Genomic DNA, 18,617 nt, shown 5'->3' on the forward strand with positions numbered 1-18,617 from the left:
GTATAGGATAATACCCTGGCGTGGAGTATGGAATGAAAATTCACAATCAATGCAATACGAGGCAGAGATCTTAACTATAGGTGCATGGATTCTCGGACCACAAAATCTTACATTCAGAATCAACCAACAGCGTTGGAGTCGTATCATTTGTCGTTGCTTATTCCCGAATGCCCCGGTCGGTGGTGCGTCATTTTTCTCTTTGTTTCAAAGCTGTTCGCGTTCGTACTTAAAGCTTACTCTCCCTTGCTTACGTCGTTCCATTTTACGATCTTTCTCACCTGCCTGCCCCTCGGTGTACTTACACGTTCTACAAAGGATCCTTATACTATCAAAAATGCCCTCCCTCCCGCAATCCGTCTCGTTAATCACCTCCCATCTTCCTTCTTTCCCCGCCACCTCCAATCTAACAATCACATCCGCGCCGAAGATTCTCCTTTCCGCTCTCTCAGTCACTTTGATCGTCCTGGCTTATCGCGACTACCGAACCTACATTTCCTATGGCCCCGGTGGCAGCCCACACAATGTGATCGGGTGGTTTGGCGTGCGCGTGGCAATGCGCCCCTTCAAACGAGAGATGTTTTCAACGGATGTCTATACCCGGAAAATCAAAGACGGAGAGAGCACAAGTTACCTGCCCGGAGAGAAGGAACTGAGCCATAGAGAGGGCGGAAGACCCAAGGTTGGACCGCATATCGTGCCACAGAGACAACTGGATGAGTTTGCGTCCAAGGAAATGCAGAAGGTATATATCATGCTTTGCTTGGCCTGAGGCGAGAGGCACGAGACCAAGTCATTCTGTAGACGGCCGCAAAAAGAGATATTAAAAAGGCATACTAACGCAAAATTGGTCAGAAACTCGTTGAAGAGCTCGAGTCTTTCGCGACTCGAAACTCGCATCTCGTGAAACTGGCACCTTCGGGGCTGGAACTACACGCAGATGCATTATTCGTTGCCGATGGACTTGCGAGTACTTTGCCGGCGGAGAAGACCAATCGCGAGATTGCTCATATCCACCGTTTGAAGGATGGTTCACTTCATGTGACGCTAGCACCGGCAGATTGTAAGTTCATTCCTTCACTTGTTAGGAGGGTGTTCTAGGGACACCTGTCGCCACAAACTAACCCAGCTAATCCCTCTTTCTCTTTTCTTTCCATTACCAGGCAAAAAAGTCTTTGACGCTGGCTGGGGTCAGCGTCATTCGTTGTCTGGGGCCTCGGTTCCCAAGGCTATAACGGGCCGGACTTTAGAGCTCCCATCGGAGTATGTTCTGATCTATGCACCTCGCACCGAGGCTGAGGTGTCTTTCGTCATGGAGGTTGTCAAGGCCAGTGTGGGGTACATGACGGGGTCGGAGGACCTAGGGTGAGTTTTGTCCTAGATGATGGACACAAATGAAAGGCAACGTAGAGATGAATCGACAGGAGACCATGAGGTCAACCTGCGAGTTTGTATAGTATGGATGAATACAATCACCCCTCAAGTCACAAGCGGTTGACAGAAATCTGCAGTAGCGGTGACGTTAAGGAAGGTTCTCCCAATGCTGGCTGCACGAGAAAATCTCTCGCCATCGTCAAGCATACCTCGTGTTTGCTGCAGGTGGGTTCGGGCTATAGCCACACTAGCGGGCCTAACCGCCGTAGTCTCCGGCGTCAACTCTGTTGCCGAAGGTGAACCATGGCTCTGGGTTCGCTGCCAATCTGCCCCGTGTCCATGCTTTGCTTTCAACCTGAGACCCGGTAGTTTGGATGCTGATAATTCGATCCGGCGTCTGACGTGGTAGACATGCATGACTTCCCTGTCAACATGCATGCGTGATGTTTGAGGGCAAGACGCCGCGAAAATCTCGCTTATCCCCCTTAGCGCATGGATGCGAAACAAGGATGCATCTCCACTCTCGAGGGGGTTGGATGGATGCGGCGAGGTACATTAGATAGTCCGCTCCTCATCCCTTTCTGCTTGGCTTGCTGGACTCCGTGGTCACCTGCGCCTACAATTTTCATCATCTCGCGACTGTTTGCCGGGCTGATGACGTCGAGCGGTTGACAGGATCCGCTCGCACAAAATTCGGGCTCCATCCAAGGCTCCACGATTGTTCAGGCTTCCCGAACGTCACTCGCGCATCTTGCCTCGATCAAATGAGTCTTCCATAAAAGCATGACATTATTGGTCGGCCGATAATAACAGTCATATACCAAACGCGTCTGCTATTCTTGATTGGGACCATGACCCATTCCAGGGGCTCTTAGCTTACTCCGTAGAGCGACGACGACAATGAAAGGAGCGGTGAGAAGGGGGTGGGTGCCAGCTAATAGGCAGAGAGAGGAGACCATTAAGAAGTCACGAAAAAATAATGAAAAAGAAAAAAGAAAAGGAAAAAGGGAAAGGGAAAGGCAAAGGGGAAATTGAGGACCAAGCACGCCGCAATTTTGAAGGAGCCACTAGAAATTTAGCCAGGCCGATATACTCCGTATTGCCCTGTTGATCCCTTTCTTACCTCTTTGCATTCCAAGCCACCGGCCATCAGCGGCCCCCCACACCTCATTCATCTCGCAATGCCGTCATTGACTGCAGTATCTGAGGGGTTCGTTCTTGCGATCGAGAGGGGATCGAAGAACTCAACAGTGAGACCAGGCTAGTATAGACTGACGATGTCATTCAAGTCCTTCCTAGAGGCAATAGAGGTTGCACGATGCACACTGTATGACGGCGGGGAACGCATTGGCTCTAACTTCGACCGACTCCTTAGTTGGACAAATTTTTGCGCCTCTTGACGAGGGACGGAGTTTTGTGTCAACACCCAACTTTGTAAGCCCTTTGTTCCCCGTTCGCTAGGCCTTTCGCTCCTATGAGCGTGCACATCCAAAAAGTACCATTACATCAGCGCAAATCAACCGGAATGCCAATGGGAGGCTTGCATATCGTCGTTCTGGATATGCAATATGGTTATGCATAGGCCTAGGGCTTAGGTAAATTTCGGGTTGCTGCAGTCCTCGGGCTTGGTTTGTGAAGCGTAGGGATCTAGAAATTTCTGTAGACACGAGCTGAGTCTAGTGCTAACACCACACCCTTCCCTCTCGGTCCACACAAATGAGCCAGCCAACAAGCATACATCTGGCGTCCCAAGGAGCCGACTCAGGCTGAGAGGTAAAATGAGGGGGAAGAAGGGCGAATCGTCCATTGTGAGACGCCGTCTCGTCCTGACAGACTTAGCGGGTGAAGTCCAATCCCCCTGGTAAAGTCTAGTCCTATGTCGAAATCCGTCGGTATCGGGGCCCCTCCGGAAGGCACCACCGAGTGACCCCTCCTCCCCTGCAAACTGCTTCGATGTAATCATGGGAGTTCCAGAAGGTGAACGCGTATTTCTTTTTTGATCAGTGGGCATGGTCATTGCCCTAGCGGACCGTGGGATGCAGCGTAGTGCAGAAGGCAGACGTCCCTCGCTCGAGTTTGACCATTCTTGTTGCTGTTTGGTTTTCTGGAGGGGTGTTTCAGGGCCTTTTTTCTGCCAATGATTTGTCTGCTCCTTTCAGAAGCCAGACAAAACCTGGGCTGAGCGGAATTTCCTACCGTCCGCACATTTTAGTACGAACGTTGAGTCCCGCATAGAAATTACTCCAGTCTTCTATGGAGGGCATTGTATTCGCCTGCTCGTGCCCGGCAGTACTTTTACCGTCGCCAAAATTCTTGTGCCGCATCGATCGATCGCTTCGAAGAAACCGATCCCCGTGCCCACAATATAATCAGTCCCCTGTCTATTGTCAACCATATAAAGAGACACTCGGTCATGAGACCTCTCCGTGGCCTCTGAACGTTGTTATTGATTCGTACCGACATAACATTTGGGGAAGACACACGTCCAACTCAGAACTAAAATGACGTACCAAGCCTGACAACGAGCCATGGGCAAAGGATAGAAACTGACTGGTTTTCTTTGATCGTCAAGGAGCCCTGATTCGCAAACCGAGGAATTAGACGACATATACCGCGAGACGGTTACCATCCATCGACGTGAATATCAAAGATACTCCATCGATCACCAAATATCCTTTCGGCCGGTGGACGAAGTAAGTTCAGATGAGCAACCCTGTCAGCCCCTAACTGATGACTGTGTCCACCAGGAGGAAGCGGAACGCCTCGATCTTCAACACCGGATTTTCAACCGGGTTTTTGACAACCGCTTGATTTTTCCGCCGATCCCTCGGCCTCAACAGATTCTCGACTGTGGTTACGGCACCGGATCATGGGCCATCGAAGTTGCGGAGCAGTACCCAGACTGCGAGGTAAAAAAAACCCAAGCTGTGACAATATGAAAAGACGCAGATTTGCTCATCGGCACAACCCAACAGGTCATCGGTCTGGACATATTCCCTCATGCCAACTCAGACGATATCCCGGAGAATCTGTGGTTACAGGTAAGTCGAGATATTTTTCACCGGTGCCTTCGGGGGTGTGGTGGCAACATTGGTTGCCAACAAGGATGTCTTCTTGCTTATGACATGCCTCGTTTGTTCCTGAAAGAGCGATAGGCAGCCATTAGATGATATCGCTAACTGATAATCACATAGGTCGATGATTTGAACCGTCCGTTTACCTTCCCCTCTAACCATTTCGACCTTGTGCACTCGAGAATGCTTGCGACAGGAATCAACAAAGAGCGGTGGCCGTCTTATATCAGGGATATGAAAAGGTCTAGTGTTCGAATGGGATCGTGTCGCGCCATCGTGGGCTGACCTCAGACTCGTACAGAGTCCTTAAACCGGGAGGCTGGGTACAGTTAATCGAGATATATTTCAACGTCCAATCCGATAATGGCTCGATCACAGAGCAGAACGCGTTGAGGCAGTGGAGTTCTCAGCTCATGGGGTCTCTCGAAGAGACAAAGGACCTCCGCGTAGGTACAAGGCTGAGAACCCTTCTGGCTGCCGAAGGGCTACAGGAGGTCGATGCGAGGATGATCCCACTTCCTTTGAGTCCATGGTCCAATGGTAAGCCTTCATGGCAAGGACACAACCTCGTGATAAATGATCCATTGACAGCCGAGCAGATCCACGGATGCAGAATATCGGCGAAATGAATCGTGGAAATACACAAAGACTGTTTTCAACATTGGCACTTTACCCCTTTACTCAGAAGCTGAATATGACTTTGGACCGATTCGAGGATTTAATCGCACGCGCACGACAAGAGGCTGATACCGTTGGTCTGAAAGCGTACTTTCCATTGTGAGTCATCTAAACGCAGCGCTTCTCGCAATATGCTCATGTCTTAGGTATGTTTGTATCGGACGAAAGACCCGCTGAGGAAACAAGTTGAAGCGCGCGAGAGGGTTGGAATGCCGGCATTTTGTTCGATGTCCGGGGTCTAGGCGATCATTGATCTGACTAGGCTAGTTGGGCCACAGTGTTTCTCATTCTCAGTTTAGATACCATGGATTTGGAAACCTAAGTGCCTCAACCAGCTAATTCATCATCAATTGCAAAAAGATTTTTTGATTTCCAGCTTGAGTGTTATACTCGCAGATAAGCCTTCCCGATCATGGTGTCACAGGCCATGTCACAATGAGTATTGTGGGCGGAGGCTGTCCTTCGTTAGAGACTGATCGAGCACAATAACCTGATTCGAAACTGCTCAGACTCCTTCTAGTAGCGCCACGACCGTGTGAATCATTGTTATATTCCTGGGACTCGCAAACAGGTGTCCTAAACGCACGATGGAATCGAAGGCAGGGCAATCGAATCTGTTTAGACCGGTAACACGTGGAGTCGCGCTAATGCATGGATCGTCTTTCGATTATAGATCACACGGACATTCGCAAACTCGCAGTTCAGCATCGGCTCAAGCTGTAATGGCACTGGCATCAGAAGCAAAAGAGGGCATGGAGGGTCACTGTGACAGGCTAGTACCATTCTTTCAATAAGTCCCGAAAGTGGGTGGATAAGTTATGAAACAAGACGTCCATCTCGCGGGTCGTTCTGCTAACGAGCCTGTCAGGTTCAGAGGAGTACCCGTACAAGATGATAACCCGCCGAAGTCGACGCCCGAAGCCAGGAGGGAGAGACGGTGGGAAGGGCGAGGCGAGTAAGGAAGAAGGAGGGAGGAGTGAAGGGGTAGCGAGAAGGGAAACGTTTCTCGGGACGGACCCAAACTCACGGGACATGACTGACTCGAGCAATACCTAAACAACCCAAACTTCCCCCGTCGTCTGGGCCTACTCCGTACTCCCACCAACAACCTCATCCCACGACTGGACAGGAACTACTCAGTGTATAAAGGGATTCACAGGTTCGCTCATCGTTCAATTTGGCAAAAGTCTTCCAGAGCAGAACCCCCTCTCACCACGACAGATGAACGACCATCTACAGATTCTTGGATCGAAATGAGATACATAGATTTCGGTCAAGCAAATGTTGGATAATTTGCATGCTCCAATTGCCACCAATTGACCCCAATTGACTCCAATCGATCCTCCTAATTTCCTTCGGTTGCGCCATCATCTACACCGGGGCCGTGCGAATGGGGAAACGTCCATGATATAACCGTCTAGTGGGTCTAGTGAGCCGCTGGCCTCGCCAAACTCCTGCTAGGGGGAGTATCTAGGCGACAGGCTGCCCCAGGGTCGCGATTCATTTCTCCGATCAACAGCGGTTTCAGGCCTTAGCAATGGTCTAGGCTCATCGATCGTCTTTTTTCCTTCCGAGGCTCCTTTACCTCGAGACAGAATTAAAAAGTTCCCCGAGTAACGCCGAATTCTACGACAAGACTGGCCAAGGCATAGCGATTATGGACCAGGCATATCTCTACCATTCAGTCTCTTTCTCCGGCTACTGAATATCTTCAATATGCTGGTCGGGTACTGGGATCGCATGTTAAGGAGATAGTAGATGCTGTGTTCATCTCGCATTATTTATTGGTTCATACTTTCAGGAGGGGGAGGTAATTGCGATTGTTCAAATTAATATGGCCATTCATAGATGCATTTCTTATATTTGGTGGCCACCGAATATGTGGAGGTTCCGAATACCTGAAGTTGCAATCTACCTACCAAACAATGCGCCGTGTGCTTACCATTCCATATATGCGACACATAAGAAGAAGATCTCTTCTTCATCCACAAATTTCTGCATTATGATAATCCCCACATTTTAATCCATTGATTTGATCGTCAAGATAACCAGCCCCGCGATAATTCGTCTTTAGACCTGGGAGTCTTGTGATATCAGCCAGAGAAGGTACTATACATACATTAGTACTATAAATATATTTGTCTACATTAGAGTAGGTATCTAGCTAGAATTTACGTAGAAAACTCCACAGGGGATTGAAAAGATAAACTACACAAAATAAAAGCAAAAAAGAAACGCCGTGAATCGATTGGGACCTACAAATGAACTGTCAGGACAGCTCTCGTGAACTTATCGAATTTTGCATTGTTTGTTGCAGAGTAAAAGCATCCACACAAGACCGGCTCGCTCTTCCACCTCCGGGTTACCCACTAGGCAAAAAATAGATAAACCGCCAAGACCGAAAATGTTTGTATTGTTTGCATTTACCATTGTATAGCTACAGCTCCAATCAGATGCAATTTGGCTCAAAATTGTGATCTACCAACAAACTTTTGCTGCCTGAGGTGCGAACTATGGATATACCATATACCATGTTTACACAGTACGTACGGTACATAATAATCTCAATTAGTTGAATAATCACAGAGTCGAAGCAACCTCTGCCCTCCGATAGAACTCTTCTCGTCGTTGACACCTCAGGCCGCCAACCATTGACCTTTGAAATCGAAGAGGCAACCGGCATAGACCAAAAGTAAAAGGGGGGATAGACACATGACAGGGCAGGATGGAAGGAAAACAATCGGGAGCCCCTCCCCGACTCTCTCCTTCCTCTCCCTCCCCATGGAGCAAAGTCGTCGAGATACAGAGCTTTCATCAGTTGCACATCTCTTGAGTAACACGTATTATTGAGGAAAGGTCATTGACAAAGCGACTTCATGAGCCAATTAATACTCCGTGCGCTTCATTCACGACGGACCAAAACTCCGACGCATCGACAACCCTCAGAAGATAAGCCTGAGGAAACAGAGGCCCGAACAGTTGCGGGAATACTGGGGGAGAGTTGAGGCGATGTTTGGTTAAGTGGGATGAATTGTTTAGATCCTAGTCTCAAGATACTTAAGAAGCTTCAACCGAGATATTACGGGCACCCCTTATCAGGTAAAAGGTCCATGGGCGCGTTGATATCTATGTCGAAATCACCGGCCAGGTCGGTCTTCTTCTCCCTTGGGCTTGTTGCCCTTCTCGTCCTCCTCCTTCTCGGTCTTCTCCTCCGTTTTCTAACTAAAATTCTTGATTAATACTAAGATGTAGTTTTGTAACCACTTCTCGACACCGTCTATATATGGACTAAAACCTAGGCCCTCCTCTTTCTCCTTTTCATTCTCCTTCTCGGACTCCTCCTTGGCTTTGGCCTCTTTACGCTTCTCGACCTATTATACTATACATTAGGCATCTTTATTGACGTGATCTATCATTGTACCCTGACTCTTGGGATAACACTTCGTAGATGCGGCGCTCTCTCGCCCTCAGGGTCTTCTTTGAGACCCCATGACAGGCTCCGCGTGTGCGGAGGAATGGACATGGTTCACAAATTCGGCGCACAGATAACACTAAGATAAGCCATTAGTATCTCGGATATAGTGCTCCTGATTTGAAACGCTTATAGTTTGAAAGAACTGTCTTCAATCGGAGGGGGGAACAAGGCTTACCATACTGCCGATTGGGGTGGGAAATATTGAATTGCCCTAGTTTTTCTTCGAATGTATACAATACTGGCCCGAAAGAACGTATAGGATCTCAAAGATAGGCAAAAAAGGCCCATAAGATTTCCGAGAATCCGCGCTTCTCAATTTTTGTCTGCCAGCATAGTAATGTGTAAGAAATCGCTGTAAAGCCACGGCCCGGAAGCAACCATATGTAGTTGTCCTTGGCGCTACTTACAATTCGTATGTTTGATTCCATTTGTTGAAAAACCCAGTCTACAGGCGGATCATTTGACACTTTTATTCTGTCGTTTTGTTTGTATTTCGTGCGGTTGAAAGTCACGGTTTTGGAAAGTCGAGGCGAAGCGATAATTTTGCACTCTTATTTACAATGAATAGAGTGTATCTCGTGAGAATAAAGGGTCTCTTGAAGTCAAAACAGGACAGCCAGTAAAATATGTAGGATCAGGAAGTCATAGGGAAGAGGGATGTAGGAGAGGAAAATGAAGAGACCAAGAAATCAAGTGAAGAGGCCAACCTACAGCGGCTTGGTTTCGTGAATTCGCAGAGATCCTTATGAAAATTTATTTTTAGTTCCTTCTCTTAGCAAGGTGAATGGTTCATAGCGTATGCTTTTCTACGGTTGGCATATGACCGAGACTGATGGGAAATGTTATATATTAAGTCCTCCTGTTCTATGGAGACAGATCTACTATCTTGGAGTATACACTATTATAATTATGCTTGTTCAAATTTCTTGATTGATTGAATATCTATTCAATAATATCATAGTTAATCAGTAGGTCTTCCTCCTCTTCCCCCTTCTCTTCCCCCTTCTCCTTCTTCGCTTCCTTACGCTTCTCGATCTTTAAACTATGCATTAGCTATCTATTTTAAACTAGTGTATTATACTCTAAATTTTAATATCATACCTTAGAGGCCCGGCGGCGCCGGTTTCTCAAGGTCTTTGCAGACACGCCATCCTCGGTGGCAGCAGCGGGGCCGGCAGCGGAGCTCAGGGCGGCGGTAAGCGCCGCAAGGGCTGCAGTAACGGCCGCAGGGACAGGCTCCGCATTTACGGTAGGGTGGAGGAGACCGCTAATCTCGTTGCACAGCTGACACTAAGATAAGCTATTAATATCTTGATATATAAAGTACTCTTGACTCGAAGGTTTATGAATCGAAAGAATTGACTTCAATCAGGAGGGAGAAGCAGACTAACCATAACAACGGGTTCGAGAGCACGGAACTTGGCCACAGCGGTGGCCTTCTTGAGGAGGTCGACGGTAGATTGCTGGCGGAAGTGATCTTGTTGGCGTTGCCGGAAAGCGTAACGATGAATAGACTGGTATCGAGTGGGTGTGATTCTTGTTAAGACTAATATTAATATAAAAGCAACGTCTGTAACAATAAAAGACTAGATTAAGAAAGATAAGGAATAGAAAATAAATGAAGTATAATATTGGGGCAAAACTGGTACAGGCCCACGCCGGCTCACTTGCCAGCGGGGGACATAACTACAAAATCAATTGGAATAAGAGAAATTGAAAGAAATAATGATAATCGAATACAATCCAATTGATAGATTGAAACTGATGAAAAGGGATGTATACATACGCGACGATGAGAGCTTGTGGGCCAGGGGGGAAAAAGAAAGAAGAGGTCCCAGATGAGGGCGACCTCGAATCTACACACCCATTCCTCAACGACACGTGCTATTCTTCTGCCTCAGGCGCCGCATCAATGAAACCTACTGGCCTACGATACAGCTCCTACAGATGCCTGTGAAGTTCCCGCTCATACTCCAAGTGTACTTCCCGGTATATACATCTAAGCTCAAGCTCGCCTGCAAGACCTGTCAATTAGTAGCTCCTGTGTTCGGTATGAACCATGGAGCCTCCTATGCACTTTCCGTGGTTGACAAGAGAAAAGTACGGTCTTGTTCTTACTACGGTAATTGACACCAACTCTCTATAGACTACTTTTGGTGGGATTCTACAGTACGTATCAACTCAACCATTACCCGAGAAAAGGATACGTGCCATGGAATCTTGTATAACTGAGGGTGCCTTCTATCAGTATCTAGCCCCATGGCACCGAGCAGGGGATCTGAACAAATTTATCATTATCAACGTCTGGCTGCACTTTGGAAAGCTGGAACATCGACGAGTGATGTGTGTGATTCAACCTGTTGCGAAATATGTATGGAAGGGTCGAATAGTATGGCCCGTAATGATGAGGGTTTAGATAGCCAATAAAGTTAATAGTAAAGGGCTGTGACTATTCAACATGCTAGCCGGTGAAAGATATATATGGAGGAAATAGAAGACATGAAACCCTCACTATTGGGACCAACTTTCGATATGAGGATGCCTGAAGTTCCATATATATAGTAATGTCAGTGGAGTGAAGAAGAAGCGGCTTGTAGTGGGCAACTTGATGTACTATACTAAAAAATTTTGGGGACTAGGACAAGGAACCAGAAGGTTCTAACAGTAGCTGTATGAGCGGGTGATTGGGTTGCCGGAATATCCCATGAGTAAATGAGGTGGGGCCTTCCTGTTTGTAGACAAGTCCACATATGGACTAAAATTCTGTACAGAAGAAAAGAGGTTCACCTTATCATAGATTTAGTCCATTGATGCCTACACCATATAGATCGAGGGTAGATTGATGCCTTATTGCCTTATTGCCTTATTGCCTTATTAGTGCCTGACAAAACGGGCTGCAATATTACCCGAAGCAGTAAGTGCCGGCGGTTCTCAAAGAAAGAAAAAAAGTTGCCGCCCGTTCGGACTTTGGCAAACATCGCATCTCAGCGAGACCATCAGCCAACATGCCGTCCACCTACAAGAGAGAGAAGCCGTGGGATACGGATGACATCGATAAATGGGCGGTATGTCTTTGATGAAAGGCAAAGCAAAAAAAAAAAAAAAAAGCCTGCACTAACCTATGATTAGATCGAACCGTTCAAACCCGATGATAATGTTGCCGGCAACTTCGCTGAAGAGTCCTCGTTCGCGACTCTTTTCCCCAAATACCGAGAAGTCTACCTGAAGGAGGCATGGCCTGTTATTACGAGAGCGCTAGAGAAACAAGGAATCGCTTGCACGCTGGATTTGGTGGAGGGTAGCATGACCGTCAAGACGACGAGGAAAACTTTTGATCCGGCCTCCATCCTGAAGGCCCGCGATTTGATCAAGTTGCTGTCCCGAAGTGTACCTGTGCAGCAGGTGAGTACTGCAAACAATCCCTACTACTAAGGTTTCTGCAGGAAAAGAACAGTCGCTGATAATCATCTCTAATACTAGGCCCTCAAAATCCTCGAAGATGACATGGCATGCGATGTCATTAAGATCCGAAACCAAGTGCGCAACAAGGAGCGATTCGTTAAGCGTCGTCAGCGTATTCTCGGTCCCCAAGGTTCCACGCTGAAGGCTCTGGAGCTCCTGACCAGCACCTACATTTTGGTACAAGGAAACACCGTCGCGGCGATGGGTCCCTTCAAGGGCCTGAAGGAGGTTCGCAAGGTTGTGAACGACTGCATGGCCAACATCCATCCGATCTACCACATCAAAGAGCTCATGATCAAGCGCGAGCTGGCCAAAGACCCGACACTGGCCAACGAATCCTGGGACCGATTCCTACCCAACTTCAAGAAGCGCACGCTGTCCAAGCGTCACACCCCGTTCAAGGTCACCGACAAGACCAAGAAGGTGTATACTCCTTTCCCTCCGGCGCCGGAGAAGAGCAAGGTGGATCTGCAGATCGAGTCGGGCGAATACTTCCTGTCGAAGGAGGCCAAGGACCGCAAGCAGAAGGAGGAGGTTATGGAGAAGCAGCGCGAGAAGCGCGAGGCGAAGATGAAGGAGCGGGAGAAGGCGTTCGTGCCGCCCGAGGAACTCGAGGCTGCCGAGAAGAAGAAAGAGAAGAAAGAGAAGAAAGAGAAGAAGAAGCGCAAGCGCGAGGCCGAGGCCGAGGCGGATCCCGCAGAGGCATCCGAGAAGAAGGAAAAGAAGAAGAAGAAGAAGAGCAAGTCGAAAGAGAACGCCTCGGACGAGGAAGCCTAATCTCAGCGATTGGCCCTCTGACCCATTTCTTCTTTTGCTGCTATTCTTTGATTACTTCCCCCTTTTGTTTCTCTATATTGTTTCGAATTCCGTTCTTGTGTTTTATATCTTCAGATCTTTCCAAGATCAGGCGCTTAGGCATAGCATGGGCTGGAGTTTTCTAGTGCCCCTTAACTTTTTGACGACGTGGAAAGGGTAAAAGCAAAAACTTGCGTTGAAATGAACCTCAACCCAATCAATGAATGTATTATTTATCATCAAAGAAAAAGAAGAAATTACAATAAAACCTCCAATAAAATCCGGCGGGCTTCGCACATTCCAGCCATTTGTTCCCAGCGCACACCTGCCGAAGATGGCTGCTTTCGTTTCTGCCGCTCCGACGAATTGCAACGTCGACTCTCGCGTCAGCATCGCGATCGACAAGCTTGGTTGGACGCCAGAGAATCGGGCCTATTGCATGCATCTACGATCAACTAGTCGCATATTGCCCCCCCCGCCGCTATCTTATTATCCGAATCTGCCATGGGCTAGCCTCTCAGGTCGGTGTGCGCGGGGCTATTTATTTGCTGGATCCCCCACCGTGAGGGTCGCCGATTAGGTGTACAGTCGCAATTAGGTTCTTTTGGTGGATTATCGGATTGTCGAACTTCATATCGATCGGTGATGTCTCAAGAATCCAGCATGGCTCCAGAGAGCCCCGAGCATGCAAAGCCTCCGGGACAAAGCACGGATGAAGTCACCCAGCGCAAGGATGTCGAGCCACGAATAGCACCCGACCATTTTGACCAGGATTATCGCACCACCAGATGGGAGATATGGGCCTATTATGCGTGCGTCCATTGATAAACCGCCTGAATGTCTACTAAACACTTCATTCAGCTATTATATTGGAAATAATGGGCTCTCGTTGTTCAGTATGGCGGGATGTTCCTGCTTGCATGGAAATTATCGTTAATGACTGTTTTTCTAGACTTTGGCCCAACTGCCTTCCAGAACCTCCTCTATCAAGCTGCTGGGGATGGAGGAACTCTTCTTTTCGCCGGCCGAGAACGCTCCATCAATAGTATTGTTCTCCTCAGCAACGGTATCTCATTCGCCATCCAAGTTGTTGTCTTCCTCGTCATCGGCAGTTTCGCCGATTTCGGTAAATGGCGACCGAATATCCTCATCGGGTTGTCAATCATTGCTTATGGAATTGGGTTCGGCTGGCTGGGCGTTCACACGGCGGATAAATGGCACATCGGAGTGGGACTGTACATTGTCGGATTGATCGCCTACCAAACGACCCTGACGTTCTGGATGGCCGCCTTCCCCGGTTTGGCGCGCAATACCCAGGCTATGTATGCAAAATCCGAGGACTACGTTGCCGGAAACATCTCGCGCGACGAGTATGACTATGCCGATAGCTTGGAGCGCAGTCGGTTGGCCAACATTTCCTTCTACATCCAGTCGGTCGCGGAGATATTCATTCTCGCGATCATTGTAGGGATCATGTTCGGTTTGCGAGTGGATCAAAGTGAGCAGAATAATAATTGGGGATTGAGTGTACTTATTGCCTTTGCCACGGGGGTGTGGCTGTTGGTGTCTCTACCTTGGTTCTTTCTCGAGAAACGTCGACTAGGACAGGATCCGGGCGACGATAACATTTTGATGGCTGGATTGAAGCAGCTCCGTCATGCTCTGACGCAGGTGTGGAAACTGAAGCAAAGCTTGCTATATCTTCTAGGTGAGATGCCTTAAGTTATTCGCTGCCTCAGATCCTAAAGAAGCTAATATTCCCAAGGATACTTCCTTCTTGGCGACTCCCTCAACACAACGGTGACCGTGATATCGACCTTACAGAACAGTGTATCATCTTATAACACCTTGAATCTGACCTACTTGCTCATCGTCGGCATCGCATCCCAGGCAAGTGCCAGATCTTCCTTCGCCCTGACACCACATTAACCAAGTATCCACTCAGGCTGTCGGCATCTACTCCTTCTGGTACTGCCAAAAGCGATTCCAACTCAGCACAAAAACCGTGTTCAATGTCATCGCCATGGCAATCATCCTTCTAGATGGTTGGGGCATGATCGGTATCTGGACCCAACGATTCGGATTTCACCATGTTTGGGAATTCTGGGTAAGCCCCAAACCATTCCCTCACCATCTATTTCCAAGAAACCCACTAATATGCCCCTATAAAAAGCTCTATCAAGCCTTCTACGGCCTCTTCGTCTGCCCCTGGTACAGCTATTCCCAAGTCATGATCTCCGAAGTGACACCCCGCGGCCACGACTTCCTCTTCTTCAGCCTGTTCAGCATCATCGGGAAGACGTCCTCGTTTATCGGCCCACTTGTATCCAGCGCTATTATTGATGCGTCGCCGTCGAGGAATAATTCGATGCCGTTTTATTTTTTGTTTGGGTTGAGCGTGGCGAGCTTTGCGGTGTTGGTTATTTGGTTGGATTTGGAGAAGAGTCGGAAGGAGCAGGAGGCGTTTTTGAGGGATCAGAAGAATAGAGAGGCGGTGGATGATGATTGATCGGCTCTTGGGTCATGAATGTGCATAACTACTAACTAGTATTGGTGGGAGGATAAATAAACATGGCGGGATTGAGATACATACTTCAGAAGGAGCTTCAGCTAGTGTTTATACCATGCACAGTACTACAATTTCATTATTATACAAAACCGTCTTCTCTAATAGAGTCTACCTACTAATCTAGTAACTGTATCATCTATCTCCCAATATATGTATATGCAAAAGTCCCCATGCATGTCTGCCTATATATAACAACCACACAACCAACAATAAACAAATCACAACTTCGCCCGCCCCGTCTCTATCGACGACCAACCCGACGGATCGAGTTTCTCATATTGCGACCCATTCAACCAATACAGCTTATCGCCGCTCCAGTCCTTACTCGGATCCCATCCCTTCTTCGCGAGATCGCCTTTGGCTTGTTTGAACGTGACGCCGGTGGCGACTCTATTTCATATTAGACCAGAACATTATAAACGGGGGTAGTTGGCAGAAAGAGCGAGACTAAGGAAATAGCAAAGGAATACTTACTTCTCGGTGATGCGAACAAGTCGCGGAAGCGCATACGACGGAACGCCCTTCTTTTTGAGCTCGCGGTAGAGATTCGTCATGAATGTGCTCTCCGAGGATGCGTCCTCAAGTGTGATGCCTGCTGCACCGGCTTGGCCATCATAGCTGGATACATAGCATGATTAGAGAAAAACACCAGGAAAAGATGAGTAAGGGAAGGTAAACCTGTTAAGCTTCACACCATACACCACAGCATCATGCACCCCCGGAATCCGACAGATATGATCGCGGACCTCCCCCGCACTCACATTCTCGCCCTTCCAGCGAAACGTATCCCCCACGCGATCCTGGAACTTGACCCACCCGGACGAATCCCGAACGACGAGGTCGCCCGTGCGCTGGAAGAGATCACCCTTCTGGAACACGTCGCGCAGGAGCTTCCCCTCCGTGGCGCCCTGATTATGCAGATACTCCGTGAGGAGGCCACGATTCCGCACACGACCGATCGCCTCGCCTTCCTCGCCGAGGGCGGCGCGGACACAGAACCCCGTGCCCGGGTCCCGGTAGGGCAGTTCAGCGTCGGTGTCGTATTTGACGATGAAGACGTCGTCGTCGAGGAGGCGGCGCAGGGGGCCCGAGAACCCGATCTTGCCGACGCCCCAGGCGCCGTCGCCGAAGTTGTCGAATTTGGCCACCCCCTCCGTGGAGCGGTAGAATTCGCGGATCTCGGGGACGCCGAAGCGCTGGCGGAATCGGTCCCAGATCTCTTCGCGGAGGCCGTTGCCGTTCGCCACGATGCAGGCGTGGTTCCGGTCGTAGGGGGATGGGGGCGTCGAGAGGAGGTAGCGGCAGAGTTCGCCGATGTAGAGGATGCGCGTGGCGCGGGAGTCGTGGACGTCTTTCCAGAACTGGGATGCGGAGAATTTGCGACGCAGGCATAGCGTGCCGGCGTTGCCGACGGCGTAGCAGATGCCGGTGAAGTAGGCGGTGCCGTGGAAGAGAGGCAGGGAGGAGTAGGTGCGGAGGGGGTAGTATTTTGAGGGATTGTTGAAGTCGACGGTGAGAGGGTTGGATGTCACAATGGCCTGCATGTTGCGGATGGCACAGGCTTTGGGTTTGCCTGTCGTGCCGGATGTGTAGATCAGTACGTTGAGATCGCTGGGGGATCGCCTGGCAGCAGCGAGCCCGACAGGCGAAAACTGCTGCAGGTCTGCGGCAGTCACAAGCTCTGTCGTGCCGGGAGAAACGCCGTCGAAGGAAGATATGTTCATCGTGATATGAGGTAAGTCGGTCGTCACGAACTGTGACAAGTCCGGAGTCGAGATGATGAATTTCGAACCCGATACATTGAGACAATGGACGAAAGTGTCGTCTGTTACTTGTTAGTATGCTCCCATATACTCCGACTTAGGGACATACCGCGCAGATTGGTATTGATGAGGGCAGCCACCGCTCCAAGCTTCGCCAGCGCATAGATCGTGACGACCATCTCGGGGGAATTGGTGGTGAAGACCCCGACGAAATCCCCGGATTTGATATCTCGTCCATGAAGAAGCGCAGCAAATCGATCCACAACTGAACACACAGTCAGCAAATACGAACGCCGTGAATTGCACCGAAGACACAAGGAGTATACTCACGCTCCTTTAGCTGACTGTAGGTCCAGGTCTTGTGCTCGAACCAGAGGGCCTCTGACGAGCCCTGTCCGTCCACGTCCACCACCCGTTCCAGCAACTTGTATGTCGTAGCCGTGTCGCCGAGCTGAGCGATGCGCTGACCCAACCGCTTGCCAAAGGAACGATCATCTTGAATTGCAGACAGATCGGTCGAAATGGACCATTTTGCATTCAGATAGGCGCCGGCAGCCACGGAGACAGCGGATGCGACGGCCATGGAAGAGCCACTGATATCCGATAGAATATCCATTACGCGATTGTTCAGCGTAGGGAAGAACGAGGACAAGCTACGCAAGCAAAGGATTTAAACCATACGGAGTGACCCCTATTGTATGCCGGAGAGAATGGTTTAAAATAGGACACCGCAATCCTCAGGATCCGCTAATAGCCAATAGTGTCCTGAGCAGGGCAGATCTGAAGAGTGAAGTCGATACGGGGATGTCAGCAGCGTGGAGGGGATCGGGACCTGAAAACGGGAACTGACAGGCCATGATCTGCCGGCCATGACGCAGACCGAGTGACTCCCTGCCTGGGGGAGCGACAGGCGCAACGGTTACGATGCCGGGGGAGGATCCGACGGGGGGGAGAGGCGCTAGGCCTGGCCACTTGGCCATCTCCGCGTGGCGGTCCGAGCTCCCTACGTATTAATAGGTCGTATGTACTATATGATTATGAAGATTGAAGGTACGATTACTGCTATTCACCTGATCCTCTGATTGAATTGTTCAGATCCTCACGCTCCCATCCGCTGTGTCATAGTCATACACAGTCCAGGTACCACAATGAAAGATGACGATAGGAACGTGGCGAGTCGTGGACCCCGGTGGGTAGTAGTAGTAGCAGCCGTCGGCACTACTCCGTGCACCGTAGTAACCGGAATTGGAACATTGATGTAGCAGCTACTGTAAAAATAACTGGTAGTAATACTGAAGGTAGCCGTGCCTCGGAAGAAACCAGACCGTGCAGCCTGTCGACTCCATCCAGACGCAGAGAGCGTGGGCCATGGCCATGAGCATGTCTACCTTAACTTACAGTCTCTACCGCAAGGTCAGGGTGGGCCCCCC

The 18,617-nt window shown here is 49.3% G+C and overlaps 5 protein-coding genes across 5 annotated transcripts; 3 read left to right on the forward strand and 2 right to left on the reverse strand.

Moving 5' to 3' along the window:
- Nucleotides 1–334: 334 nt before the first annotated feature.
- KD926_007142 (uncharacterized protein) lies at nt 335–5,300 on the forward strand (the record flags this gene model as incomplete). Its single annotated transcript, XM_053101876.1, has 10 exons — nt 335–742; nt 853–1,060; nt 1,161–1,362; nt 3,944–4,064; nt 4,119–4,280; nt 4,347–4,412; nt 4,566–4,687; nt 4,747–4,985; nt 5,045–5,222; nt 5,270–5,300. The coding sequence occupies 10 exons, from the start codon at nt 335–337 to the stop codon at nt 5,298–5,300; spliced, it is 1,737 nt and encodes a 578-aa protein (XP_052960820.1).
- Nucleotides 5,301–9,540: 4,240 nt separating this feature from the next.
- Nucleotides 9,541–10,930, reverse strand: KD926_007143 (uncharacterized protein; the record flags this gene model as incomplete). The annotated part of the gene is made up of 4 exons (XM_053101887.1): nt 9,541–9,633; nt 9,700–9,888; nt 9,990–10,112; nt 10,865–10,930. The coding sequence occupies 4 exons, from the start codon at nt 10,928–10,930 to the stop codon at nt 9,541–9,543; spliced, it is 471 nt and encodes a 156-aa protein (XP_052960821.1).
- Nucleotides 10,931–11,603: 673 nt separating this feature from the next.
- On the forward strand, nt 11,604–12,837 carry KD926_007144 (KRR1 small subunit processome component; the record flags this gene model as incomplete). Its single annotated transcript, XM_053101898.1, has 3 exons — nt 11,604–11,663; nt 11,728–12,000; nt 12,079–12,837. The coding sequence occupies 3 exons, from the start codon at nt 11,604–11,606 to the stop codon at nt 12,835–12,837; spliced, it is 1,092 nt and encodes a 363-aa protein (XP_052960822.1).
- Nucleotides 12,838–13,500: 663 nt separating this feature from the next.
- Nucleotides 13,501–15,364, forward strand: KD926_007145 (MFS transporter; the record flags this gene model as incomplete). The annotated part of the gene is made up of 6 exons (XM_053101909.1): nt 13,501–13,667; nt 13,717–13,751; nt 13,808–14,563; nt 14,621–14,685; nt 14,801–14,962; nt 15,029–15,364. The coding sequence occupies 6 exons, from the start codon at nt 13,501–13,503 to the stop codon at nt 15,362–15,364; spliced, it is 1,521 nt and encodes a 506-aa protein (XP_052960823.1).
- A 278-nt stretch (nt 15,365–15,642) lies between these two features.
- Nucleotides 15,643–17,803, reverse strand: KD926_007146 (putative bifunctional fatty acid transporter/acyl-CoA synthetase (FAT1); the record flags this gene model as incomplete). The annotated part of the gene is made up of 5 exons (XM_053101920.1): nt 15,643–15,814; nt 15,899–16,042; nt 16,103–17,249; nt 17,297–17,452; nt 17,518–17,803. The coding sequence occupies 5 exons, from the start codon at nt 17,801–17,803 to the stop codon at nt 15,643–15,645; spliced, it is 1,905 nt and encodes a 634-aa protein (XP_052960824.1).
- Between the last annotated feature and the right edge of the window lie 814 nt (nt 17,804–18,617).

Source organism: Aspergillus affinis (genome assembly GCF_023601865.1).
Source record: "Aspergillus affinis strain CMG 70 chromosome Unknown NODE_3_length_628324_cov_86_750800, whole genome shotgun sequence".
NCBI classification, from domain to species: domain Eukaryota; kingdom Fungi; phylum Ascomycota; class Eurotiomycetes; order Eurotiales; family Aspergillaceae; genus Aspergillus; species Aspergillus affinis.